Raw genomic sequence first — 27,464 nt, 5'->3', positions numbered from 1 at the left:
TTCACATGGAGCTGGGTTTCCCTGGGGACCAGTGGACTGGCCCAGCCCCGCCCCCATCCCCTCCTGGCCACAGCTCACACTGGGGGGAGGGGTGGAGGCTGGGCCGCCTCCTGGACCCCTGCCCCCTTGCCCTGCCTTCCAGGGCCGGGCAGCCTCGGTCCACTGTTGGGCTGGGAGCAAGAAGCAGTGGCTGCCCTTGGAGAGGTGGGTATCCAGGGCTGCCCACCAGGGTGGGAGCAGGGGGGAAAACTAAATGTTGCCCCGTTGAGGAGGGAGAAACCCCGCGGACCAAGAAGGCTCTGGTCTGCCAAGGTGACCTGGGTTTGACCCCAGGCATGGTGGCCTCCCTGGAGAATGGAGGGTCCCAGGGCTCCAGGCTGCAGGATTTTGAGGGGGCAGCAGAAATCGGGGAGGATTTCCTGGGCCTAAAAGGTGGCTGAGGTTAGGGAAGAGGGTCCCAGGCAAAGGGGGAGGAGAGTGAGGGTGCTGAGCCTGGGGGCCTGGAAGGGAGTTGCCGTCCACGGTGCCAGGTGCCATTCCTCTGGGACCCGGCTCCCCTACGCATGAGGGTTCCCAGCTCCAACGCAGCCTCTTTGAGAAGCCCCCCTCTCTGTCTCTCTGTGTCTCTACCCACAGCCCTCATCAAAGCCCTGATCCCCATAGATGCTCCTGTCTCCCCGCAGGCAGCTCCAGCTGGGATGGCAGCTCCAGCATCTCTAAGGGCCTCGGGGGGTCCAGCCCCCCAGGGGGCACCCTAGGCCTCCCACAGCCAGCCGCCTGTGTGCCTGCCCCCCACCCATCTGCGGGTCACTCACCATGGGTGGCTGCTTCTCCAAGCCCAAGCCAGGTACCTCCTCTCTTCTCACCCTCTCCCTTCCCCCTCCCTCCGTCACTCGCTCCCTCCCTCCCTCTTCCTGCCACCTTCCTCCTGCCCCTCCCACTGTCTCCGAAGTAGGTCAGGCTGGGCTGCAGCCTAATGTTAATGCTGTGGGCAGGAGTGGGGGGGCTGGAGCCCTCTTTATTTGGGGCTTAGGGTGCTGGTGGTGGGAATAACAGTGGAATCTTTCTCGGAAAGGGGAAGGGAGGGTTCCTCCTGCTGCTGGGTCGGGGAGAGGAGTATCTCTCTCAGCGCTGGGGAAGGGGGCTCTGGGGACACCCTCAGCCACTGCATGACCCAGGACATGCAAGTTACCCCTCTGAGCCTCACCTCCTCCCCCTAAAAAATAAGCCTGACCTCTCAAAATTGCTATGAGGTGGAGTGGACATGTCCTAGCCCTTTTCACCTCTTCTGACCCTGTGTGACCTTGGGCTGCCTCCTGGGCCTCTCTGGACACACTTCCCCATTTGTAGAGGAAATCCCCAGCCTGCCTGGCCCAAGCAGTCCCAGCCCAGGGCTGGGGGGCGGGCAGGGTGCTGGGGGACGCCTAGGTCTGCTCTCCACGGAGACCCTTGTGTGCCGGCTCTCCCTCCAGCCCCCACTTTCCCTCTTCCCTCCTCACAACACCCGGAAGGCAAGGGTGTGCAGGCCTGACCCAGATGAAGAAACCAAGGCTGAGAGAGGCCTCTGTAGTGCACCCAGGGATCGCCGGCCAGCTCACCCCAGCTCCCCTTACCTGATACCCATCAGCTCCATTACCTTGGAGCCCATGAGCCTTTTCTCTTTTTCCTGGGTCTGAGGGAGAACTTGTGGGCAAGAGGAGACCCGCGATGCCCTGCCAGGCAGAGGGACCCACCTGCGCCTGCCCCACGACTCCCATGCTGCGGACACCCAGCCCTCAGGCAAATGATGTCCCTTGTCTTGACCCCAGCTCTCTCCCGTCAGAAGCAGGCAGGAGGATGCTGGCTGCCCCATATCAGGCTCCTGTAGGACTGCAGAGCTGGCAGGAGGCCCTGGCAGAAGATGCCCCCTGTAGGTTCCTTTAAAGGACCCCAAAGGGCTGGTCTGCCACAGACCCCTAGCCGCAGGACCCCCGGCCCCAGGACCCCTGGTATAGGGCTGGTCACTCTTACCACACCAGGGGCAGTGCTAAGAATTTGAGCTCTTGAGCCCAAATCCAGCCCTGCCTGTTCCTGGCTATTTGGCCTTGGGCAGGTGACCACCTCTCTGAGCCTCTGTGTTCTCATGTGTGAAATGGGACTAATAGTTGTGCCCCTGTGTGGGCTAGTGTGCTTGGCACGGGCCCGGCACGTAGGAGGCACTTACAGGGTGTTATCCCCTCTCTGGGGGGCTGGGCTCCCTGTGGGCTGTGGCAGGAGGGCAGGAGCTTGGGCCCCCGGTGCCCATGGTGGCAGGTCTGGGATGAGGCTTGGGGAATTTCAGGGTATGGGAGTGAGAGCATTCTGGCCACGAGAGTTCAGTGAGGGTCAGGAGGGGCCACAGGGAGACCAGAACGAGCAGAAGAGGCTTCTGCAAACTCCTCACTTTCCACCTCACTGGCTCCTGTGGCTCAGAGCATGTTAGAACAGTCTTCCTGAGCCCCCTCTGTGTGCCCTGTGCTCCAGGGGCCCCATGTTCCTCAGGAAGTGTTCCAGGCCAGTCCTTTGTAAGCTCAGAACTAGGAGGTAGTGCAGGTCTCTTGGCATCTGGTCACCTGCCTTTTATTAGGCCACTAGTGCTACCTAAAGGCTTTCCCTCTTTGTCATGGCAGCCAGGAGGCTTGAAGTTAACCAATAAAACACAGTTACCCAACTTCACCTGTTGAGCATCTACTCTGAGTTACCTTTATTATTTCCTTCAGTATCCACTGTCCCAGAAGAGGTAGGCACTGTTCTCTCCATTTTATAATGAAGGCGTCTGCCAAAAGGGGCTAAGGGATCCACCACAGCTCCTGAGGCTCCTGACCTGATGGTCTTCCCCCGTTAGACTACACCAGCGAGCACCTTGGGGCCTTCTGGAAGGAGGTAGAGGATAAAAACAGCCTGGCTTGGCTGTCCTCTGGGACCCTGCCAGGCTGCTCCTGTGAGCTGTCTCTCTAATTCTTCTGAAAACATTCTAACACCATTACATAAAGTGTAGAAAATGAAGGAAAAAACCCACCCCACCCGTAACCCCCCACCTGACACAACAGCATCAGAGTGATGTGTTCGTGGGCCCTTCCTGCCCAGCTGGAATCAGGGAGCCACCTTCAGCCCTGTCCCTTGCGTGCCTGAGCCTTAGGGGAGGCGGCGGGGTGGGGGTGGGGGGCTGGGACAGGAAGGATGAGGGGCCAGACCAGGCTGGGGGAGAGGATGGGCAGGCGTGAGCCCAGCCCCAGCTGGGAAGGGCAGGACAGCAGCCCAGGCCAAGGGAACTGCAGGGGCTAAGGCCTGGAGGTGTGAGCCAGGTTCTTTGTTTCTGGAAGGTCAGGTCTGAGGGGGAGGGGCCTGGAGGCTCAGGGGCCTCGGGAGTTAGGAGGGGGCCTCCTGCCCAGGCCTCGGCCCTGGCCCATGCTGTGCCCTGGGCTCAGCTTCCACGCTCAGCTCGCTCCCTGCAGCAGCAGCCCGGGAGGCCGGATTATCACTGCTAAAAATTCTGTTTATTGTTCCCTTCTAATTAGAAAAATACCCCAGGCACATGGTAGGGAATTTGGAAAATGCAGTGAAGTATAAAGAAGAAAATGATAATCTCACTAACTACCCCCAGAGGAGGCCCCACTGGTGGGGGCGGCGCTGTGCCCTCTGCATGCACCACCCAGTTGGGGTTCACCCCCAAGGCTCCTCCCTGCACCCAGCGCCTGGCAAATAATGAAGGATTCTCAAACGAGAGAGCAGGTATCTAAAGTTGAAATTATGGTGCATACACTTTTTTTTTTTTAATTTTGAAAAAATTTCAAATCTCTGGAACCCTCGATTCCCCCGTTACCCAGATTCACAGGCCATGAACTGGGCTGCGTCCTGCTTTGGACGCGCTGTTTCTCAGGCCCCAAACGTGCCCCTGAGTCCTCAGGGATGACGCAGTCCTCCATGGGGGCCACACCCTCAAGGTCAGCAAGGCTCCAGCACTGAGTTCTCACCTCCACGTGGATTCCTGGAGAAAGGGCAGCTTCAGGGTTGAAGGAGCTTTGTTGTGCCCCCTCACTAATTCTGTTAGGGGAAAAGAAAACACGCAGAAATCAATTTAGGCTCGCCCAGGGCCCCCCTCACCCCCCACCCCCCGCGCCCTGGCTCTGCCTTTTGCTGGTGGTGGTGCAGATGGCTTTCTGGAGGCCCGGGGAGAACCCGCACTCAGAGCTCATTGGGTGGGCCGGGCTGGGGGCTCACCGCCCCCCCCCCCCCGCCCGCCCGCAGTGGAGCTCAAGATCGAGGTGGTGCTGCCCGAGAAGGACCGGGGCAAGGAGGAGCTGTCCACCGGCGGGAAGGGCAGCCCCCGGGCCTACCAGGGCAACGGCACGGCCTGCCACTTCCATGCAGAGGAACGCCTGCCCGCCCCCCACCCCTACCCCGGCGCCCAGGACTGCGTGGAGGCTGCTGTCTGCCACATCAAGGACCTGGAGAATGGCCAGTGGGTGCTGGGCCTGGGAGGGGGTGGGAGGCCGAGGTGGGAGGACAGCTGGGAGGCCTGGAGGGGACCCATGACCGGCTCCATTGGGGCCACCGCCTCTGTGACTTCTGCTGGTCTGGGGCTGCTCTGCGACCTCTGACATCTGAGGGCAGCCCCTCCCCTCCCAGGATGCGGGAAGTGGAGCTGGGCTGGGGGAAGGTGTTGCTGGTGAAAGACAACGGGGAGTTCCATGCCCTGGGTCACAAGTGTCCACACTACGGTGCGCCCCTGGTGAAAGGTGAGCTGTCGGTGCCCACGGGGGCGGGGCGGGACCTCCCCAACAGGGGCTTGGTGGCAACCCCATCACAAGGGACGCTCAGCCCCCACTCCACTGGGCCCCAGGCCCCCGTCTATTAGTGGGGTGTCCTGGGCCATGGGGAAGGGCCAGTGGTGCTGGATACATGGGTCCTTGGAGAGGAGCTCTTGCTGGTGGCCCAGCCCAGCACTGCCCCCTCCCAGGAGTGCTGTCCCGTGGACGGGTGCGCTGCCCCTGGCATGGCGCCTGCTTCAACATCAGCACCGGAGACCTGGAGGACTTCCCTGGCCTGGACAGTCTGCATAAGTTCCAGGTGGGGCCAGGCATGCAATGGGGTGGGAGCCTGGGGGTGCAGGGGCTGGAGCACCCCAAAGCCCAGCCCTGAGCAACACAGCCCTTGCAGGTGAAGATTGAGAAGGAGAAGGTGTATGTCCGGGCCAGCAAGCAGGTGAGGGGGCGGCTTGGGGCTCAGGCAAAAGAGAGAGGTGAGAAGGGCCTCTGGGCCCAGAACACAGCATGTGCAAAGGCCCTGTGGTGGGAAGGAGCCTAGCGGGTGTGGCAGGGGAGCAGAGTGAAGGGCTGTGTGGTGGGGATGAGGTGGCACTGGAGCAGCAGGACCTGGCCTGCTGGGATGGGCACAGGGAGCCTGGCAATGACCCCAGCTTCCAGCTGCCCCCCACTCACTGGCCACCCCCAGGCTCTGCAGCTACAGCGAAGGACCAAGGTGATGGCCACGTGCATCTCTCCAAGCACGGGCCACAGCAGCAGCACCAACGTGCTCATCGTGGGCACAGGTTGGTGGTGGGTTGTGAGGGGCAGGGTGGGGTGGGGTAGAGGGGGCTCCTGACCCACTGTCCCCTCCACTCAGGCGCAGCTGGCCTGGTGTGCGCGGAGACGCTGCGGCAGGAGGGCTTCTCAGACAGGATTGTCCTGTGCACTCTGGACCGGCACCTTCCCTACGACCGGCCCAAGCTTAGCAAGGTGGGTTAGCGTGAGCGGGGCCAGGCAGGGCCAGACCCATGTCCCACTGGGCACAGTTAGGTCCACTGGGACCCTTGCTTGCCGCCCCTTGGGGGTCTGGCCAGCTGCTCTCTCTGTTCGTGCCAGGCCCATCTGCAGTGCCCCTGAAAGATCTGGTTTGTTGAGCTCTGTCCTGTAGCTCCTGTGTGACCGAGGCTGCCAGCCCCCAAGACCCCGAGGCCCTGGTCCTCGGTTATAAAATGGGTCAGTGGCCACCTGGTCACTGTCCAGGTGGGGCCGGGCCTGCAGAGGGGTGGGAGCCTGGGGGTGCAGGGTCCTGTCTCAAGCCAGGGTCTCCTGCAGTCTCTGGATGCACAGCCGGAGCAGCTGGCCCTGAGGCCCAAGGAGTTCTTCCGAGCCCATGGCATCGAGGTGCTCACTGAGGCCCAGGTACAGACAATGCTGGGGAACAGGCCTGGGGAAGGCTTCATGGGCACCGTGAAGGGCGTGAGGCCCCTGGAAGTATGGGTGTGCTCTGCCCTCCCGGCCCCGCTGCCCAGGCACCAGGGGTGTTCCAGGCCTGGGGGGGTCATGGGCCCCAGTGTGAGGGGCCACGGACCGTCTGCTCAGGGCTGGGACTTGGGAGCATTAGGAGGACTTTGAGGGGGAGGTGGTGCCTGAAACTTAAAGGGTCAGGAGGGGTTGCCAGGAAAGGGAGGAAGGTTCATCCAGGTGGCAGAGCCTCGCAGAGGGCCTCGTGGGTGCTGGGCGTGGGGCAGGACCCGGAGGCCTCGCTCTGCCCGGCGGGGTCACAGGTGGTCACGGTGGACGTGAGGAACAAGAAGGCCGTGTTCAAGGATGGCTTCAAGCTGGAGTACAGCAAGCTGCTGCTGGCACCCGGGAGCAGGTGGGAGGGGTCCCCACGCCCCTGCCGGTACGCGGAGGGCTCAGGGTGCCAGGATCCCCTCCCCGACTCTTGCCGTGTCTCAGCCCTAAGACCCTGAGCTGCAAAGGCAAAGACGTGGAGAATGTGTTCACCATCCGGACGCCCGAGGACGCCAACCGCGTGGTGAGGCTGGCCCGGGGCCGCAACGCTGTGGTCGTGGGAGCCGGCTTCCTGGGTGAGCAGCTGGGGGTGCGGGCTGGGCCCAGGGCAGCGATGGCCCTGGGAAGTGCAGGGTGCCAGCCCTCCCTGCCTGGCCCCAGGGATGGAGGTGGCCGCCTACCTGACTGAGAAGGCCCACTCAGTGTCCGTGGTGGAGCTGGAGGAGACGCCCTTCAGGAGGTTCCTGGGGGAGCGCGTCGGTCGCGCCCTCATGAAGGTGAGCCCCCCACTCAGAACCCACCGCCCTGGGCACCCGCCCTGCCCCCACCTGGCTCTCACCCCTTCCCACCCACCGATCCACCTGGCAGATGTTTGAGAGCAACCGGGTCAAGTTCTACATGCAGACGGAGGTGTCGGAGCTGCGGGCCCAGGAGGGAAAGGTGGGCCCTTCTCCACCCCCCCGCCGCTTTCTGTCCCCTTCCCTGTGCCCGGGAGCTGCTCACTCCCACTCTCCGCAGCTGAAGGAGGTCGTGCTGAAGAGCAGCAAGGTCTTGCGGGCTGACGTCTGCGTGGTGGGCATTGGTGAGTGGGGGGCAGGCGGTGGCAGTGAGCATAGTCACCCGTGCACGCTCGATGGTGAACTTGGGCCAGTCCCTTCTCCTCCCCCAGCCTGTTTGCACTTCTATAAAATGGGGACCCCAACCGTACCCCCTTGGCAGGGTTGTTGGGGGGTGATGGTACCAGCTTAGCCTGGCCCGGCATGGAGGACGCTCCCAATGACCCCTGTCCAGTAACCCTGCGCAGCCGCAGGACACAGAAAAGCCTCTAATTGGTCCCTGCTCCAGCTGAGGTGCCAGTCCAGGGAGGGAAAAAGCTGGGAGGTGGCAGCATGGGCTGGGGAGGCTCGGCATGCCGACCCCCACCAGGGGCTTCGTGGAGAGCTTCTCGGAGGAGACGATACCTGAGGCCTGATGGGAAGCCCCAAGGTCTGTGGGGCTCCAGGCAGAGGAGAAGGCACATGAAGGCACAGGGTGTGCCACCTGCTGGGTGATCAGTCTGGGCTGGACTGTGGGAGTGAAGGGCGTGGTGGTGCAGAGCAGTGAGGCAGGAGGAGGGAGGGGCTGGGGAGTGGACACAGTGGCCCCTATCCTGCCAGGTGCAGTGCCCGCCACGGGCTTCCTGAGGCAGAGCGGCATAGGTCTGGATTCCCGAGGCTTCATCCCTGTCAACAAGGTGGGGCTGGGTGGGGAGGGCAGGCAGTGTGCCGGGCCGGGGGGTGGTGGGAGGTCCCGCTCAGGGCGCCAGTCCTACCTACGAGCCCCGGTCCCCTCCCCACAGATGATGCAGACCAATGTCCCGGGAGTGTTTGCAGCTGGCGACGCTGTGACCTTCCCCCTGGCCTGGAGGAACAATCGGAAAGTGAACATCCCACACTGGCAGATGGCTCACGCCCAGGGTACTGGCAGCCCCATGGCAGCTTGGGGTGGGAGGCTGTCCCAGGGTCTCAGCCTTCCCCAGGCCCACCCCCTCAGTTGCTGGCCTTGGGTCCTGTTCACTGGGTCAGCCATTCAAGGCTCTGTGGCGGCCTGTCCAGCCAGCCCCATGCAGGTGGTCAAGGCGGCTCACAGAGACCTCCCATCTCAGACCTCTGTCCAGTGCCCTCTTGACATCCCATTTCACCAGCCACAGCGCCCCACCTCGCTGGTCCCTCCACCAGCCAGCCTCTCCTTTCCTTTTGTCCTCGGAGACACATGTTCTGCAGAATTCCTCACCAACCTGTGCAGTCACCCAGGGAGGGAGAGAGGGGTTTAGCAGAACCCGGGCTAGCTCCCCACTCTCCCCTTTGGGCCACTTGACTGGCTCTGTGAACCCAGCTGCCTCGTGCAGGCCCCTGGGAGGTGGCCGTCTGGGCCTGGAAACCTGGGCTCAGTGGGGACCTGCTGTGCTCTCTGAGGAACAACCTTCCCCCTCCCCTTGGGCGGTCACTGTGCACACCTGGTCTGGGCCCCTCAGCTGCAGGTACAGCCAGTTAGCTGCCTTGGAGGGAGGACGGCCAGACCCCCTGCACCCTCCTCCCTTCCCTCGGCCTTCACGTCATCTGAGCATCTGTGCCTGAAACCCCACTCCTGGTACCAATTTCTTTTCGGGTCCAAGGTCTAAAGTTGGTGCTAGGTTTGAAGGAACCAAAAGCTACTCATCAGCTGAGTATAATTAAGGTTTAACTGGGAGGGTCCAAGGACTGTCACAGACATCCAAATACAAGGGTTCAGTGGGGCCTTGTCCAAACTGGGGAGCCATCCACCCTATTCTGTCTTGGGCTCTGAGTGAGGCTGTCATCCCTGCTTCCCTGGACACTGGTGCCCCATTCGCCCACCTCCCTCCTCTGACCTGACCTGTCCGGTTAGTTGTCTGTGTTACATCTGAAACGGTCCCGGGAAGCCAAGCCCTCCCAGACCCAGTCCAGGCACTTCATCTTAGTGGCCAGCTTTGGGCCTGGTGTCCTTCTCTGCACCCATTATCTGCAAGCAGCGGTGGACAGTGGGTTGGGCAGTGATTTACCTCTGGGGTGGGGGGGAATAGCCCCACCTGTCAGCCATCCCCAGAGAGCCGGGGCAGGCAGTGGAGGGGTGGTGAGGGCTCGGGGCGGGGCTCTCACGACCCCGGGACCCGCAGGGCGCGTGGCAGCCCAGAACATGCTGGCGCAGGAGGCGGAGATCAGCACGGTACCCTACCTGTGGACCGCCATGTTCAGCAAGAGCCTGCGCTACGCGGGTAACAAGGGGCCCCGGACGCGGGTAGGGCCCAGGTGTGGCAGAGTGCGGAGGCGGGTCTTGGATGTCAGGGCGGGGCTAGAAGCATCCAGGGGGCGGGGCCATGACGGCTGCAGGTGGAAGCAGAGAACTCCCTGCGGACGGGGCCAGGACCCCCTAAAAGGACCGCAGGGGCGGGGCCTGGGGTCCAGGGCAGAGTTGGAAGGGCACTGGGCGTGGACCCCGTGAAGCCCAGTCCCCTCCTCCCGGCCCGCAGGGTACGGAGAAGGCTTCGACGACGTCATTATCCAGGGGGATCTGGACGAGCTGAAGTTCGTGGCTTTTTACACCAAGTGAGAGCAACGGGGTGGGGCGGGGGCGCGAAGCAGCGGGTACTCAGTCAGGAAGGGGGCTCCTCCCGGATAAGCTCTGCTCCGAGGAGGGGGCTTCCCTGGATGGTGGGCCGAGTGGCACGGGGGGCAGCTAGGCAGGGACCGGCCAGGAAAGGGGAGGAGGTGGGGACAGCTCTTGGAGGCAGGTGTTGACACCCTACTTTTACACCGAGGAAAGTGACACAGGTAGAGAGTGGGGATCTCAGGACAGGTTCCAGCCCTGAACCCCACTGGGCAGGAAGGCTGGAGCCTCTATGGGGTCCTGCAGGAGCAGAAGCCGTGCTGGACGCTCAGGACATTCCTGAGCGAGAGCCTCCCTGGGCCCCAGCTGGACTCGGGTCTCCAAGGACAGGGGCTGCTGCTGGGCAGTCCTCAGGCTCGGCCACCTCTCTCTGCAGAGGCGACGAGGTGATCTCCGTGGCCAGCATGAACTACGATCCCATCGTGTCTAAGGTGGCGGAGGTGCTGGCCTCCGGCCGCACCATCCGGAAGCGGGAGGTGGAGTGAGTGTGGGCACTGGGTGCCTTGGGGAGGGGGGAGAAGTCCCCCGAGGTGCTGGCTCTAGCTGCCCCCACAGCCCTCCAGTGTTCTCCCCCCCCTGCCCCGCCCCCCCCCCCCAATCAATCAGCCTGAGGCTCCCAGGGCTATGGTGTGGTGTGGGGCAAGGGTTGTGGTTTGGGAGAGGGCTGGTTATTTGTGCTCTTGGTGGGTAGAAGGGAAAGAGGCCGTGTCCAGGGCAGGACCAGTGCTGCGGGGAAGGGTTAAGACCCACTGCTTGGGCAGTCACTGAGCCCGGGACACCCCACTGCACATGGTTGAACACAACCATGGGGAAATGCAGCTAGTGATGCCCCTGGGGACGCCCTGACAGAGTCGTGGGGTGTTGTTCGGGGTCTGAACGACACCGGACACCAGCCATTACCCTCATCCTGGCATGGTGCCACTGGGAGTCACCCTGTGGACTCAGTGGCCTACAGAACCCCCCACCACCACCACCAAGGGCTGAGGAAAGCCTGGAGGCCACAGGACGGGGGGGGGGCCTCAGACTGGAAACGGAGAACCAAGGGGGGACAGGAATGACACACTCTCTCCCCGGCCTTCTCTGTCTCTCCCTCTTGCCTTCGCAAAGGCTGTTTGTGCTGCACAGCAAGTACGTGTGTTCTCTCCTTCTTCCGAGCCTTTCCCACCTCAGCCCAGAGCCGGCGCCTGGTGGTCTCCCCCCTCTGCCCAAGTGCACATCCCTGCTGGGCACCAGGGCCTCGCACAGCTCCCTGCTGTCTTCAAGGGCTAGCTGCTCTTGGTGCCCAGAGGGGAACCTGCTCCCTTCTGCCCTCACTCCTCCTCCCTCATTCCTGCAGGACTGGCGACATGTCCTGGCTCACAGGGAAAGGATCCTGAGCTTGCACGCAGCGGACTCGGGCAGGCATGTTGGGGCGTCAGGGACAGAGGCCAAGCCTGGGGGGCAGGTGCCAACCTCCAGTTCCCCAGGAGCCCCCAGGGCAGAACCTGAGCCCTCTCAGTGCTTGCCTTCGGCTGCCTGGCTCACCTCCCGAGAGGCCTCAGCGGCCTCCAGGAGATGCTCAGCCCCCAAGACGTCCAGTGCCACTGATGGCTGGCAGTGGAGGCGGGACAGACCCTGCCTCTTCTTCCTCTGGGACTGGTCCCCTGTAGGACCCTGCAACATATTAGACATGATCTTAAAATTAAAACTCACACATTTGCAGATCTGCGTGACTTCCACTGTAATTGGGCAAACTCTCATGAGGGAGAAAGACGATGAGACAGGCACGACCGCAAACCACAGAACGCTCAGTGTCACACCAAGGAAGTTTGGTCTGTGAGTGCCCAGAGGAGGGAGCAACCCCTTTGCTGCCCCCGGGGTTAGGGAAGGCCCTTCAGACCAATGTCTTGGATCTGGATTTTGAAGGAAGGGCACTCCAGTTAGAGGGGACAGCACATGCAAAGGCTTTGAGGCAGGAAGTGCTTCTTCAGAGGTCAGAGGCAGCTCGGGCTTGGCAGTTTGGCGGCGTTGGCCCAATCAGTACTGAGGAGCGGGTCCCAAGACAGACCCACGCTTCTCATGGCAGCCTGAGCTTCCTGAATGCCCATTTCACAGGTGAAGTAGCTGAGGCTCTGCTAGAGTAGGACTGAGAATCCAGAGCCTCTGCGCCACGCTGCCTCCCAGCCAAAAGGAACGCCGAGGGGAGACGCGGGGAGCGGGCCGGGGGACACAGCAGGAAGGGAATGGTGGGGCGACCCGCGGAGGCCGCTGCGAGGCCGGAACCCTCCGTCCGGGATCCCGTGCGTGGCGGACGATCAAGGCCGAGCCACGCGCACAGGGCATGCCGGGAGCCGCGCCGGGGAAGTGCGGGCCGGAAGGGGCTGCGGCCGGGGGCCTGCGCGCGCTGGAGGGGGTACAGCGCGCCCGCACTTCGCGTGAAATGCTTCTCGAAAGACTAGGAGCTCGCTGCACAGTCGGGCCCTCAGAGTCACTAGGACCCCAAGGCTCGCCCAGAAGTGAGGGCGGCCCGGAGTGCGCCACCGTCCGGAAGTGCGGCGCCGTCGGTGCAGGGCTCGCCGGGAAATGTAGTCCCTCGGGGACGGCCCGGGGCGGTGGCCGCACGTCCCGCGGACCCGGTGGCCCATCGGGCGTGGACCCGGCATGGCGGGGCCGGGTGGCTCGGGCGGCCCGATCGGGTCCGGGGCACTGGCCGGTGGCGCGCGGTCCAAGGTGGCCCCGAGCGTGGACTTTGACCACAGCTGCTCGGACAGTGTCGAGTACCTGACGCTCAACTTCGGGCCCTTTGAGACAGTGCATCGTTGGCGGCGCCTCCCGCCTTGCGACGAGTTCGTGGGGGCCCGGTACGGCGGGGCGTGGGGGTCCTGGGGAGGAGGTGTCGGAGGAGGTCCCAGGCGGGGCGCTGGGGCGAGGCCGGGCCGCCGTGTCCCAGAGCGGAACCCGGTAATGGCGGGGGGTTGTCCACGGCAGGGGAGGGGCTTCCGAGGGAGTCCCGGAGCGGGGTGGCCCCGGGCAGGGTACTAGAGTTAAGTTGTGTTTGTGGGTCTCTAGCTAGGGCCCCAGGTGCTCGGCAGGGGGGTGGGAGTGTCAGGGGTCCCCACATGCAGAGTCCTTTGGGGGTACTGGTGGAATTCAGGAGTCTCCATCGATCTTGGCAGTTGAGAGGAGTTATCCGACTTCTGTGGCAGCCTCAGTGCCAAGTCTCATTCCTTGGGTGCCCCCAGGAGGGTCCTGGCCTGACCGCCACCCACCCCTCTCTTTCCAGGCGCAGCAAGCACACAGTGGTGGCCTATAAAGATGCCATCTATGTATTTGGTGGAGACAACGGGTGAGTCTGGATTGAGGAGGGAGAAGCACAGTGGTGGGGACTGGGTCTCTGCAGCTCCACTGCCATTTCTCCAGATATTAGCTAAGCACTCGGCCTCAGCTTCCAAATCAGTGAGGCTCCCTCAGCACTGCACCCAGTGGGTGGCACACTCAGGACACGGAAATGTCCCTCTTGTTCTGAGTGAGTGGACAGCCTTGAAAGAAACACATCTGCCATGGCTGCCACCCCTGCCAGACACTTCTCCTTCCCTGTGCCTCCCTCTGGGCCTCATCCACATGCTCACATGGCAGTTGAGAAGGTTTGGAGGATACCAATTTATTTCCTTCCCCCATTTTTCACTTTTGTAAGGGTTTTCCCACATTTTGCTGTACATTCCCAGCAAACAGCTTTTCCTGACAGCATATCTCCATCCCACGAACAGTTCCCAGTTAGGTTGTGGCTGGTTTCCTTTGGTGAAATAATGGCCGAAGTGAACCCTTGGTTTGTGCAGCCGCATCCTTCTCCTGGCATGTTTTTCCCAGGAGCTGGACCACCCCAGAGGGAAAGAGCTGTCTTAGCGAGGGCGGGACCACATCAACTGCAGGGTGCGGGCACAGCAGGCAGGCTTGTTCTGCACCAGGAGGGGGGGTCCGGTCTGGTCCGGTCTGGTCAGGGAAGCCTTCCTGGAGGGGCTGATGACCTGAAAGATGAGTAGGAGTGAGCCAGGCAAAAGAGGAAGAGTGTCCCGAGCAGAGGGGTCAGTGTGGGCAACCACCCAGCGGTGGAAGAGTGCAGAACTGTGCTGCCCGGCATCCACTGGGCTTCCGTCCCTTGTCCACCCCTTGATGTGCTCAGGAGAGGCTAGGGATGCCCACCAGGGCTCTGGAGGGTTGGGAGCCTGCTGGATGTGGGGCTGAAGTTGGGCTCCTGGACAGACAGGGCTCAGTTCAGGTTACAGCTTTGTGGTTTGGGGCAGGTGGCTTAAAGCCACCAACTGCACCCTGGTCTCCTCTGTAGAAGGGGGTGGGCCTCTGCCCTGCTTTTGCAGGGTGCTCCTGAGGGTCAGTGAGCATAGGGCTGTGAGAGGCTGAGGACAGCGGTGTCCCTGTGCTGAGGGTGTGGTGTTGGCACACAACTCATCCTGCCCTTGAGTCCTGTCCCTGCCTCTCAACCATAGGCTCTGGCCTGTAGCCCAGGCAGGGCTGGCCTCTGATTGGTGCTGCAGCCGTGGTCCTGCAGGATTCCCTGGAGGAGCTGACCTGGGGCTGACAGAGTGGGCAAGCCCCCGCGGGGACCTTCAGACTAGGTAGAAGGGTCTCTTGGGCGTGGCCCCTGGCTTCCAGCCTGTCTTCCTCAGTCTCTCTCCCCATGTGCAGCCAGCTAGAGTGTGTTCCTTCTTGAGTCATAACCCTGGGATGGTTCCCTCTGAGTAAAAATGCAAGCCCTCCTGGCAGTTTGTGAGGCCCTGCCCGCGTCTGCACCCACAGCTCCCCTGCCTTTGTCTGTGCTGCACTGGGTGACACCTCTGCCTTGCGGTGTTCTGATTGCACCAAGCATCCTCCTGCTCAGCCCCTCTCGCTGGCTGTTCCCTGCTTCCCACCCTTCCTGCCCCTCCTCTAAATCTCCTGTGAGTGAGGCATTCTCCCACCCCTTGGACTAACCAGACCAGCCAGCAGCCCCCACCTCCCCTTCTGCACCTCTTACTGGCTCCATTGGCCCCCAGGGCACACAGATGTTTCTTGTCTGTCTCCTCGGCCAGGGCTGGACCTGTATTCCAGCACCCAGACAATTCAATAAATGTTTGTCACAGGACAAACAGGAATAAAATGAGGAAGAGGCATCCGCCCACAGATGTTTACTGCAGCCTTAATGAGAATCCCCTGAACCAGAAAAGGCCTGGTGTCCAGCGCAGGGCAGTGGGTGGGGACATCCCCCTGGAGTGTTCTGTAGCAGGTGGAGTTTGAGTGACAACTGTGTAGCTAGAAGCAGAAACATTTTCTCTACAATGTGACACTAAGAAACAGGATAGGAATTTGTCTCATTCTAGTTGCAACTTTGTACAGACTGACTGGCTACAAAGATGCTCATGTAGCTGGCGCGGGGGGCGGGGGGCGGGGGGGGGGCGGGCAGTACAAATGAGTAAAAGGGAGGGACTACAGTCATGCCTCTGCTTCCCAGCCCCAGCCCCCTGGCTCCATGGCCTCAGGCAGGCCCTTTGGTCTCCCAGGCTGTTTCCTGGAGGCGGAGGCTAAATGAGGCGGCTGGGGTGCTGGGCTCCTGTTGGGTGGACGCCCTTCTCCCTCTTACTGATAAGGGCTGGGGGGTAACGTGCGGGTCTTTTTTTTTTAAATTTATTTATTTATTAATTTATTTATTTTTGACTGCGTTGGGTCTTCGTTGCTCCATGTGGATTTTCTCTAATTGTGGCTAGCGGGCGCTACTCTTCGTTGTGGTGCGCGGGCTTCTCATTGTGGTGGCTTCTCTTGTTGTGGAGCACGGACTCTAGGCGCGCGGGCTCAGTAGTTGTGGTGCACGGGCTTAGTTGCTCCGCGGCATGTGGGATCTTCCTGGCCCAGGGCTCGAACCCGTGCCCCCTGCATTGGCAGGCGGATTGTTACCCACTGTGCCACCAGGGAAGCCCTGCTTTATTGTATCTTTAAGGTAGTTATTACATTAGCTTTGCAATAAAGAGGTGGCAGGAAGAGAGAGAAGGCAAGGGGCCTCCTCTGACATGTGAGCCAGCGTCTGCATCGTATGGCGCAGCCTCGGAGAAGGGGCGCTGCAGCCCATGAGTGGGTGTGTGGGTGGGGATTCTGGAGTGGGGGGTGAGGCGTGAGGAGCCTGAGATCATGCTTGAGTCCTGACCCCAGGCAGGTTGGTCCCGCACCAGCTGGAGAGCTTCCTTTGGGTCACCTCTCTGGTCCCTCTGGCATCAGCTGGTTGCCTGGCCCTGGCTGAGTCCCCCAAACAGCTGCCCCCACCCCCGGGCACAGTGTCCATCTCCCGGGTCCCTGGCTGTCTTTCAGGAAGACGATGCTCAACGACCTCCTTCGTTTCGACGTGAAGGACTGCTCCTGGTGCAGGTGGGTGTCCCCGGTTCCAGCCCCGCTTTTCTCCAGACACGGAGCACCACTGGGGCCTGACTGCCAGCCAGGTCCCGCTCGTGGAGAGCTAGAGAAGCTTCGAGGAGGAGATTACAGTGCCCAGGACTGCTCTTAGTGATCCCCTCTATTTCCTGGCTTTCTTTTCTGGTCTGTGGCTGAGATTGGTTTTTCTGGATCCTGTTATTTAAGGGGATCTATTTGATCCAGCTGTGGGTCCTTCGATTCTGCCTCAGGAGAGCTCTTCAGTCACCAGGCCTGTCTCCTGGAGCCGACAGGGGGACCATGGGCTGATGGGGCATTCCAGGATGGTCTCTGCTGCTGCAGGGTGCCGCCCAGGGGCTGGCAGCAGCGGCTCCCCTGCCCTCCCTGCCCTGTGGGGCCTATCCTCTGCCAGGAGACCCCACACAGGCAGTGGGCAGCCTGTAGGTCCTGGCTTCCCTTCCCAGCTGTGTGGCCTTGGGCGTGACACCTGCCATCTCTGAGCACTGCACATTTGTGCCCATCTGCTCCAGTCCAGCCCCCGCTGGGAGCAGCTCACAGCTGAGGAGAGAAAAAGATACCAGGATTAGGAGGTGCTGGGCTTCCTTCTGAGCTGTGCCAGCTCCTTGTTCAGGAGCCCCTCGGCACCAGGCTCTGCAGCAGCTCTGGGCGCTGCTCTCTGGGGTGGGGTCTCACTGCCCCCCTTCGACAGAGGAGGATGTCCAGGCCCAGGACTCACAGTTGCTGAATGTGGCCCAACAGGTGGCATCACCCCTTGCCCAAACACCCGGGTGGTGCTGGATTGCTTTGGAAGTTTATGTGTTGTTTCTCTCACACTTGATTGTAAAATGTGTCCAAGAGTTACAGATTAATTTAAAAGTCACTCTCAAGACTTTATAATTCTTTGTTAAAAATTGCTTAGGTATAAAACTCTGAAAAGGAGCAGCCCCAGGAAAGCAGTATAAACCGGTTTTTAATTCAATAAATAAGATGTGTGGACCACCCATGCTGCAGAATATGGTGCAGCTGTGGGGATGCAGGTGTGGATGGTTCCAGAGTAGCAAGGACATCTACCACATGATTCCATTTAAAACAATTACTCAGACACATAAATATGCCTGGGAAAGGTGGTGGGGAGGCGCGCTCAAGGTGTGGATGGTGGTTTCTGGCAAAGGAATTATACATATGTTTCAGCGCTGTTTTTTTGGTTTTTCTTTATTGGCAATTTTTTAAGGTTTCTATAACGAGACAGGTATTACCCTCAAAATACAAAAGCAAAAGAAGTTTGGGGGTGAGGGGGGCTTCCCCCTGCTGACACCCACTGCCCCTTCTCCCCCCACCAGAGCCTTCACCACTGGGACCCCTCCTGCTCCCCGCTACCACCACTCGGCCGTCGTTTATGGCAGCAGCATGTTCGTCTTTGGTGAGCGGCCCTCCTCCCATCAAGCCTCGACCATGTGCTGTGCTGGGCCAGCCTCTCTGTGTACTGTCCTCTGAGTTCCTGGGCTGGGTTGAGGCCCTCTCATGGGCCCCTTTCCCTGACTGTCCTGATCTCCTGAGGGTGGAACCGTCAGCCTCTGTGGCCAGGCTGGTGTCTCCCAACCAGGGGCAGGACATGGGGTTCTGCTCATCTGTCACCAGAGCCTCGAGCAGGGGCAGGCAGGCAGGAGGTGCCCCCCAGGGTCAGAGGGGTCCCAGAGTACATTTTGACTGAGGCCAGATCCTGCCCCCACCCCCTGGGTTTGATGACTGAGTTGCTGCCTTTGGATGTGACAGCTTCTCACTCTCTTTACAGGGGGCTACACTGGGGACATTTATTCCAATTCCAACTTGAAGAATAAAAATGACCTCTTTGAGTACAAGTTTGCAACTGGCCAGTGGACGGAGTGGAAAATTGAAGGACGGTGAGAGACTTTGCTGAGACCTTTGGGGTTGTGCAGCCTGCCGCGCTGGGTCTCAGGGGGCAGCGGGCCTGGATCAGCTCTGTAGAATTACAGATGAAGAGCCCGAGACCTGGAAGAGAGGGCTGCGCCCATGGCGGCCAGAGCTGGGAGTGGGCATTAACTGCCAGTCGCTCCTGTCTGCTCCTCCCCCAGCTCTTAGATACCCTCCTTCCAGAGGGTAGAAGGGACAGCTGTACTGCGGATGGCACTTCTCTGGCCCTGTTTTGCAAGCACCCCCTTGATATTGGGTGGGAGCTGGGAGGGGGCTCTGTGCCCTTGGACATGTGAATCCTTGTCCAGCTGCCCCGGCCTCGTGAGTTCAGCCTCTGCCACTGTCCCTTATTCCCAGCGGCCCAGCTGGAGTCCCCAGAGTTTGGGTCAGCAGGTGTGGGCACGGCAGCCCCAGGGCCCGGCGGCACTCGCAGGCTGTGGCCCTGGCCTCGTGGGGCCATGAGGCTCAGATCTGCACGGGGCGGCCTCCCTGCTCACCCCCTCCTCCTGCCCCAGGTTGCCAGTCGCTAGGTCAGCCCATGGCGCCACAGTGTACAGTGACAAGCTGTGGATCTTTGCCGGCTATGACGGCAACGCCAGGTAGGTGGCGGCCGGAAGTGCACTGAGGCACAGAGCAGCCTTCCTGCGCTGGGGAGGGAGGACTCGAGCTGGGGTTTTCTCAGGAGGGTGGGTGTGTAGACAGGGCTGGGAGAATAGGAAGATGGGCAGGACGAGGGCCACTGAGTGGAGCCCCCGCCCGACCCTCACAGGGGACAGAAGTTCTGGCACCCCTGAAGCCCCCTGGGGCGACTGAGGGGGTGGCGAGCCCACCCACGTCTGTGCAGCTGGCTGAGGATGTGCTGGCTCCACAGCCCTGGGGCCACAGCTGGGTGTCATCAGAGCCAGGGGTCGGGTGGTGGCCCCTCGAATGGCTGGGGTGAGGATACTCGGGCCCACAGTGAGCAGTGACCTGAGTGAGCAGGAGAGTGGCAGCGGCAGGGCTCAGACCCGGCCTGCCTCCCCATGGAGGGCAACAGGGGCGCCTGCCTGTGTCATGGGCCCTTTCCTCCTTGTTGTAGAATATTGGCTTTGCTGTATTTTTCTGATTACAAAAACAGCACACGCTCATTCCCCAGGAATTCAGCGTTACAGAAGCTCCAAGTGCTGCAGGGTTAGTGGTGGCTTCTGTGAGGGCCTCTCCTGGCTCCAGGGGGCCCGGCCCAGCAGGGATTCAGTGCAGCCCCCAGCCGAAGCCCCCACCCTGAGGCCGCTCCATAGTCCCCTGGTCAGAATCCCCCTTGGTGCGTTGTCCTCCGGGAGCCTTCCCTCCTGGCTGGGCCCAGGCCCACCCTGACCGCCAGCCCAGCTGTGGGGTCCCAACCCCTCTGTCCTAATGCAGGTTAAACGACATGTGGACCATCGGCCTCCAGGACCGGGAGCTAACGTGCTGGGAGGAGGTGAGGGGCACGGGGCCGGGGAGGCCGCTTTGTTCCTGGCCTCGCCAGGCCCTCCTGACATCCGGCCCAGCCCTCTCACAGTCCCCGCGGTGGTTACCCAGTGACTACGGGCTCCGAGCCTGTGACTGGTGCCGTTTGGGGATGATCCACCCTTCTTTGAACACAGTGGGGGTGGCTACTGTCGGGGTCCTGGGCAGTGTGTCTAACCACTGCCCTGTCTCACCTGTAGTGAGGACTTCAGCCCCAACTGTTCAAAACTGGGCCCATTCAGATGGGGGCTTTAAGCTGTTCCACAGAAATGGACCCATGACCCCTCACTCACGGAAGGTTCAGGAGTGAACGTAGCCCTAGCTCAGCAGGTTGGCCCCGGACCAGGAGAAGGGCTCATGGCTTCCCCAACCACGCAGGTGGCCCAGAGCGGCGAGATCCCGCCCTCCTGCTGCAACTTCCCGGCGGCCGTGTGCCGGGACAGGATGTTTGTCTTCTCAGGCCAGAGCGGGGCCAAGATAACCAACAATCTCTTCCAGTTCGAGTTCAAGAACAAGACGTGAGTGCCCTGCTGGTGGGGCCCCCGTTAGCACACCACACCAGTGCCCGGGGCTGCCTGTGTGGGCTCCACACACAGCCAGCACCTTGGGAGCGGGGCCGTGAGGGCCCTTACGCAGCCTGGGCCTGAGACCCCCGCAGGCCCCTCGGGGGGTGGCTGCAGCCCAGCATCCCGGGGCCTAGGCGGCCTCCTTCCTTGTCCCAGTGTGAAGACAGCCAGCCACCCCTTCCAGCAGCTGCCTCGCCGGGCAGGTGCCACCCTCCTGCCCTGCCCCTGATACCTGCTCCATGCTGGGGGATGAGGGCGAGACAGGACCCCATGATGGGCTGCGAGGAGCCAGGCAGGGCTGGTGCCAGGATGAAATGGGGTGGGGGGCTCAGAGCCCAGGTGGAGGCTGCAGGGGAGCACGAACCCCCACCCCATCGCTGGTTCACACGCAGCGTGAACACATCACAGGTGGACACGCATCCCCACCGAGCACCTGCTCCGGGGTTCTCCGCCACCCCCGCAGCGGCGCTACGGGCACACCATGGTAGCCTTTGACCGCCACCTTTACGTGTTTGGGGGCGCAGCCGACAACACACTCCCCAATGAGCTGCACTGCTACGACGTGGACTTCCAGACCTGGGAGGTCATTCAGCCCAGCTCGGACAGCGAGGTGAGTGCTGCTGGTCCACAGGTGGGTGGGGCCAGGGCCAGGGGCTCCAGACAGCCAGTAGGAGCAAGGCTGGGACACCCGGGGCCCTCAGCCCTGGACATTGCCCTGGCCCGACCCTGGCCTGGGCCCCTCTGGTCTGTTCTCCATCTTACCACCTATGGGCTAACACTTCATGGCCCAACATTTGTGCTGTGCTGGGGATGTTCTCCCAGGATGCATGCCTTGACTGCAGCCAGGCTCCCATCTCGGCCGTGCTGGGAGCACCCTCATCCTGTGTCACTTTCCCCCCACACTGTCCCCACAGCACCCATCCCCACCCCAGGTGGGGACAGCAGCGGTCTCTGGCCACCTGCCCGGCCCTTGCTGAGGGACCGTGCACCCGTGTGTCTCCCCCAGGTCAGCGGGGCCGAGATGCCCGAGCGAGCGTCCACTTCCGAGGAGGCACCTGCCTTGGGCTCCGAGGAGCGGGGCGGCTGCAAGAAGTCCCGGGATGTGTTCGGCCTGGACTTTGGCAGCACCACCACCAGGCAGCCTACCCTGCCAGCCTCAGAGGTGAGGGCCGGCACCCTCGTGCCCACCCCTCATGCCCTGAAGCTGGTCCTGTGATGAAGAGGCCGAGGCTCAGGGCTTACACAGCACGTGAGGCGAGGCCAGGAGCCCATGCCCTGCTGGACGGGCCACATGGGTGCAGCACATGACACCCAGCACCCTCTGCCACCTGGTGGGGCCACAGGGCCTGTCCTGTCTGCGGGCCCACACAGGCCCCGCCTCCCCCCCACCCCTCGCATGATTGTGCGGCGGGGGGGTCCTGCCCTGTAGCCCCTCCTTCCAGGCCACCGGTGCCCTTGCCCTCCTTGCTTAGAGCCTGGCCGCGGCCAGGCCTCAGCCAGCCCCGCTGCTGGACACCCCACCCTGTCCCTTCCCCTCCAGTTGCCCAGCGGAAGGCTCTTCCACGCGGCCGCTGTGATCTCCGACGCCATGTACATCTTCGGGGGCACCGTGGACAACAACATCCGCAGCGGGGAGATGTACAGGTTCCAGGTGGGGCAGCCCGAGCTGCCGGCCTGAGGCGGAAACTGTGGAAACCGAGCCCCTGGGGGGCGGGGCTTTGTGGGGGCAGGGCTTGTCCAGCGCCAGAGCCGCGGCTGCACCTGGTGGGCTGGCAGCCCCTCTGAGGGGTTGGGCGGTTGGGCCGGGGTACTCTGGAACCTGAGTGCGGGCGGGGCCGGGTGGGGGGCCGGGGGGCCCCCCGCAGAGCCCGTGGGGGGCTGGCTGGGCGGACCCGTCCAGCAGCGTGGTCTCTGCCTGCAGTTCTCCTGTTACCCCAAGTGCACGCTGCATGAGGACTACGGGCGGCTGTGGGAGAGCCGCCAGTTCTGCGACGTGGAGTTCGTGCTGGGCGAGGTGGGTTCCCCTCCTGTGCCCGCTGGCGGCCCCCGCCCCCAGGGTGAGGGTCCCCCGCCCTTCACCAAGGTGTCTCTCTTCCGGCAGAAGGAGGACTGCGTGCAGGGCCACGTGGCCATCGTCACGGCACGCAGCCGCTGGCTCCGCAGGAAGATCGTGCAGGCGCGGGAGCGGCTGACCCAGGTGAGGGCCGCCTGCTGCCTGGGCAGAGGCTTCCGTGGGGTGTTCTTGAGCGCCCCTTCCTCTGCCCACAGAAGCTGGAGGAGGAGGCGGCCCCGGCACTCAGGGAGGGCCCCTCTGGGGCCGCGGGTGGGGCCCGGCCGCCCCTGCTGCGCGTGGCTATCCGCGAGGCCGAGGCACGGTCCTTCGAGGTGCTCATGCAGTTCCTCTACACAGACAAGATCAAGTACCCGCGGAAAGGTCGGCCTGCGCCGCGGGCGGGAGGGAACGGGATGGGGTGTGGGCAGCCCTGCCTGGCAGGGGGCAGCCGGGGTCTCCGAGGCTTCACCCCGCCTGTGGCTGAGCCACCTCGTTGCGGAGGGAGCCCGGGCCCCCCCCACAACGCCCCGCTGGAGGCTCAGGGGGTTCTTGGGCGCAGGCCACGTGGAGGACGTGCTGCTCATCATGGATGTGTACAAGCTGGCACTGGGCTTCCAGCTGTGCCGCCTAGAGCAGTTGTGTCGTCAGTACATCGAGGCCTCCGTGGACCTGCAGAACGTGCTGGTCGTGTGCGAGAGTGCTGCCCGGCTGCAGCTGGGCCAGCTCAAGGTGCGGGGCGGGGTCCGTGGCAGCCTGTGCCCCCTCCCCGCCCGCTGTGGCAGGCCCGGTGAGGCCTGACCCGGTGGCCTGCGGCCTGTCTGTCCAGGAGCACTGCCTGAACTTCGTGGTGAAGGAGTCCCACTTCAACCAGGTGATCATGATGAAGGAGTTCGAGCGCCTCTCTTCTCCTCTGATCGTGGAGATTGTGCGGCGGAAGCAGCAGCCGCCTCCCCGCGCCCCCTCGGACCAGCCTGTGGACATCGGTAGGGACCCACCTGGTCCCCGAGAGCGGTGGACAGGGTGCAGCCACCTTGGGCACAGGGTCCTACCGCAGGCAGCTCAGGCTCGGGCAAGGCAGAGACCTGCTCAGCGGGCTGGGTGCCAGGGCGGCATCTCCCAGGCCCATTCCTGGGGGAACACGGGCCCTGTCCAGCGAGTGCTGCCCTGACTGGGATGACAGGCATGAGGGTCTGCAGCGAGCAACGAGCTGAGGGTCCCATGATTAGTTGCCCAGCTTCTCTTCTAGGTGGGTCCACATCTGGGCCTGGTAAGGGGTGGGCACAGCCTTTAGACGCTCGGCACCTCCCTGTCCCATCCCCACCCAGCCAGGAAGGGACCTCACAGACTCCTTCAGCCCCTGGCCCTGGGGCCTGTGCTGCCTCGGCCATGGGCTCCAGGTGACACAGCCGAGGGGGCTTCAGCACTGGGGCAGAAGAGGGCTCAGTGGGCCGAGTCCGGGAGAAGGTCAGACTCTGGGGGGACAGAGCCTCAAGGGCCAGAGTGAGGCCTCTGACCTGGGGGTTTCGTTCAGGGGGGGGCAACACGGGCAGATGCACAGGAGGCGGTGCCCTGGGGTCCCGCATCCTGAGTCAGAAGCCGCCCTCCGGCTCAGGGCCCCTCTACACCCCCAGGCACGTCTCTGATCCAGGACATGAAGGCATACCTGGAGGGGGCGGGCGCGGAGTTCTGTGACATCACGCTGCTGCTGGATGGGCACCCGCGGCCAGCCCACAAGGCCATTCTGGCCGCCCGCTCCAGGTGGGTGGGGTGTGGCTCGCGGGTGGGCGGGCGGGTGGGTGGGCAGCTGGGCACTGGCCGACTTGCTGAGGGCCAGCCCACCGTCTGCAGCTACTTCGAGGCCATGTTCCGGTCCTTCATGCCTGAGGACGGCCAGGTGAACATCTCCATCGGGGAGATGGTGCCCAGCAGGCAGGCCTTCGAGTCCATGCTGCGCTACATCTACTACGGCGAGGTCAACATGCCACCCGAGGACTCACTGCATCCTCACCTCTGGGGCTCCCGGGTCATTCCCAGGACAGCTTTGGGCCCTGCTGGCTTGGCCTGGCCAGGCGATTTCCTGAGGACTTCTTGGTGCCCAGTCTCTTCTGGGTTCTCTGGAACAGTCGGTTGGCTGGCTCAGAGAGGTTTGCAGCCAGGAGAGATGGGTGGGTTCAGAGGAAGGGGTCATGGCTCCATGTGGGGTGATTCCTGGCCAGGTCATGTCTGTGGGGGTCTGAACATGGGGGGCCAGGATGCCCTTCAGGGCTCTGAGGCCGTGGATGTTTCAACAGATGGGCATGTGGGTACTTTCCTGGGGAGAGGAACCTGTGGTTTTCTTTGGATCCTGAATGGAGCCTTGGACCCCTGAGTGGTTCAAAGCCCATGTAGAGGCTCTGCCTGGATGGGAGCCCGGCTGTTGTGGTGGGTGGGCACCCCTTGACCTGAGCAGGAGGCAGCAGCCCTGGTTCAGGGCTTCTCCGTCCCTGGTGGCCCCCCACGGGGGAAGAGGACAGCTGGGTGGGAGGAAGGCTGTCTTGGCCCACAGCTCCTTAACCAGCCCTCAGCTACCTGTTCGCGGCGCCCTACTACTACGGCTTTTACAACAACCGGCTGCAGGCGTACTGCAAGCAGAACCTGGAGATGAATGTGACGGTGCAGAACGTGCTGCAGGTAGCTGCCCTGGCCCTGGGCCTCTGTGCCTGCGCGGTGTGCAGGGCAGGGGCAGCGCCTCAGGGAACCTGCCGTTCCAGATTCTGGAGGCAGCAGACAAGACGCAGGCACTGGACATGAAGCGGCACTGCCTCCACATCATCGTGCACCAGTTCACCAAGGTCAGGGCCCTCCCACCCAGCGCGCTGCCTGCCCCGTCTGCAGGACATACTCCCCTTGGCGGTGGCCCGGGCCAGGTGGGAGGGGCCCTGGCCGCCTTGTGCAGCAGTGGGTTCTGGGGATAACCGGGCAGAGCTGTCCACCCACTGGCTGGTCCTCATCCCGTACTCGTTGGTCAAGCCCCCAGAAGACTCCTTGGCCACCTGGCCCTGGCAAGAACACAGCTCCATCCTTCTGGCCTTTGGTTGCCTCCACAGGTCTCCAAGCTGCCCACGCTGCGCTTGCTGAGCCAGCAGCTACTGCTGGACATCATCGACTCCCTCGCCTCCCACATCTCAGACAAGCAGTGCGCAGAGCTGGGTGCCGACATATGAGGGCCCATGTGGTGCCGCCCCGCCCTGCCTCGCCCACTGCAAAGACTGTGCTGGCCATGCTCGGGCCTGCGGCCAAGGGGTCGGGTGCCCAGGGCCTCCGAAGGGAGCTAAGTGGGGGACTCCAAACGCCCCATCTCACTGCTGAGGACACAGGTCCCACAGGAAGCGGACGGTGAAGCGGGATCCTGGCTGGCACCCTCTCCCGGGGTGGAGGTGTGGGTGGGAAGCCAGGGCTCAGTGGTGAGGACACTGCAGGAGGAGGCAGGGGTCCTGGCCAGGGCCCAGTGAGGGAGATGAGCCCACCAGGGAGCTGGCTTTGGGCCCCCTACACAGCAGGGACCCAGCATGACTTGTGCATCCAGCCACTGGGTCATGTTGCCAAGACCCCTCAATGTGGGGGCCGCACAGTACCCTCAGACCCTCATCAAGGTTGGTGTAAGGGTTTCTTCCTGCCACCCAGAACTTGGGTAGATGGAATCCAACTGCAGGTGAATTTTGAGGTGTGAAGGGCCCTAAGGTCAGCTCCCAGCCTGCAGGGTCAGCCACTGTGGACTGGGCCAGGCATCCAGAGGGGCTGTGGGATCCCACCCACCTGTGTGTGCATGGGGGCCCTGGGCTGCGCCAGAGAAGTCAGAGATGCCCCAGGCCTGCATCTGTCCCTAAGTATTTATTGTCATAGGCTTGCCTCCATTAAAGCCACAGCAGTCCTACCTGCACCCAAACCTCACTGCGCAGTCCCCACTGGTGGCTCCAGCCCTCCGTCCTCCTGGAGCTGAAGCTGGGCCATGTGGCCCGATGGCTCAGGATAAGCCAGTCTTGCCTGGTTCTGTTCATGCCAGCAGCTCTCCACCCCCACCCAGGGTGCCCCAGTCACATAGTGGGAGGGCTGGTGGGAGGAATGCAGGCCAGCCTCTGGCCTCTCCCCACCTGAGGGGAACCCTGGGGGCCCGGAGCTGGTTCTCCTGGCTCCTGGGCTGCCCTGTAGGCTCCTGCCTGGGCTGGGAAACTGAGGACAGGTCACTGAGTCCTTCCCTGTCCTGACAGAAGGTGCTGAGTCCACCCCAGTGGGGAAGGCACCATTCTGCCTCTCTTCTGGGAACAAGAACCCTTCTGCCCTGGCTGCCAGGAAGCCACTTTGGGGGAAACACAGTCCCTCTCTTCTGAGCCTTAGAGCTCGTTTCCTGCCTCTGGTCGTGCCCCACGTAAACGCAGCATCTGCCACTCCTCAGGCCTTGCTGAGAAACTCCAGGTGTACATTCTTAGGCAAGGGATGCTCACCTGTAGGCCCAGCAAGCTAGGAAATGGCCTGTGCAAGGTGCACCTCGGCCGGCCCGCAGGCTTGGGAACCACCTGTGATCCTGCTCCGTGTCCACCTCCTGTAATGGCCATTTGACTCTCCTGTGCGTAACGTGAATAAATGAAGTTTCACTCCAAGAGCCCCAAAAAGCAAAGCCCACAACACAGTGTGGCCTTTTCCAGGACTAGAAAGAATTCAGCAGTGCTCGTGTGGCCGCTGTGGCTGAGGCCCAGCAGGGAGGTCAAGTGTGTGGTTAAGTGCCTCACACACGGAGCTGCTGATCACAGGTGCAGGGAGGCCTGCCACGTTCAGGTGAACTGAAGGAAAATGAGGACGCAGGCGACGCCAGGACTGCTGCCCACATGCCTGGCCCTCTGCTCCCCACACGCCTCATCCCAGACCTCTGGGGATCAGAATGGTCACTGTGGGGCCCTCACTACTTGCCAAGCATAGCAACCTCAGGTCAGTAATCGCCTTTCTTGTACGTTTTTCAGATGGGACAGGCCTGGTGGTGAGTGGGGGGGCTGACCAGCAGCTGGAGCTCATGCCAGGTCTGACTGCTGGGCAGATTGGTTCTGGGGACGAAAGCCTGTT

General features: G+C 62.5%; 2 protein-coding genes across 8 annotated transcripts; both read left to right on the top strand.

The window, feature by feature from the left end:
* Nucleotides 1–145: 145 nt before the first annotated feature.
* AIFM3 (apoptosis inducing factor mitochondria associated 3) lies at nt 146–11,645 on the top strand. 6 transcript variants are annotated; one of them, XM_057526997.1, is made up of 21 exons: nt 146–204; nt 684–847; nt 4,267–4,480; nt 4,648–4,757; nt 4,979–5,088; nt 5,179–5,223; nt 5,473–5,569; nt 5,644–5,756; nt 6,099–6,185; nt 6,515–6,642; nt 6,726–6,856; nt 6,942–7,057; nt 7,149–7,220; nt 7,299–7,362; nt 7,937–8,013; nt 8,119–8,236; nt 9,454–9,552; nt 9,808–9,883; nt 10,321–10,425; nt 11,052–11,072; nt 11,281–11,645. In XM_057526997.1, exons 2-21 carry the CDS (start codon nt 817–819, stop codon nt 11,318–11,320), a joined length of 1,854 nt encoding a protein of 617 aa, XP_057382980.1. In that variant the 5' UTR covers nt 146–204; nt 684–816; the 3' UTR covers nt 11,321–11,645. The 6 variants fall into 6 exon arrangements, with proteins under 6 accessions (XP_057382980.1, XP_028018195.2, XP_057382981.1 ...); XM_028162394.2 differs by having other exon boundaries at nt 147–204; nt 637–847; nt 6,551–6,642; XM_057526998.1 differs by having other exon boundaries at nt 147–204; nt 637–847; nt 7,943–8,013.
* A 371-nt stretch (nt 11,646–12,016) lies between these two features.
* On the top strand, nt 12,017–26,300 carry LZTR1 (leucine zipper like post translational regulator 1). 2 transcript variants are annotated; one of them, XM_057526995.1, is made up of 21 exons: nt 12,017–12,038; nt 13,207–13,269; nt 16,275–16,331; nt 17,675–17,754; nt 18,127–18,235; nt 18,782–18,865; nt 19,665–19,722; nt 20,130–20,269; nt 20,726–20,927; nt 21,324–21,479; nt 21,858–21,968; nt 22,239–22,331; nt 22,419–22,514; nt 22,586–22,751; nt 22,930–23,099; nt 23,197–23,353; nt 24,002–24,128; nt 24,219–24,368; nt 24,935–25,040; nt 25,121–25,201; nt 25,457–26,300. In XM_057526995.1, exons 3-21 carry the CDS (start codon nt 16,282–16,284, stop codon nt 25,571–25,573), a joined length of 2,253 nt encoding a protein of 750 aa, XP_057382978.1. In that variant the 5' UTR covers nt 12,017–12,038; nt 13,207–13,269; nt 16,275–16,281; the 3' UTR covers nt 25,574–26,300. The 2 variants fall into 2 exon arrangements, with proteins under 2 accessions (XP_057382978.1, XP_057382977.1); XM_057526994.1 differs by lacking the exon at nt 12,017–12,038 and adding an exon at nt 12,296–12,784.
* The last annotated feature ends 1,164 nt before the right edge of the window (nt 26,301–27,464 follow it).

Source organism: Balaenoptera acutorostrata, chromosome 13 (genome assembly GCF_949987535.1).
Source record: "Balaenoptera acutorostrata chromosome 13, mBalAcu1.1, whole genome shotgun sequence".
Taxonomy (NCBI): Eukaryota; Metazoa; Chordata; class Mammalia; order Artiodactyla; family Balaenopteridae; genus Balaenoptera; species Balaenoptera acutorostrata.
This window is presented reverse-complemented; position numbering and strand designations above follow the sequence as displayed.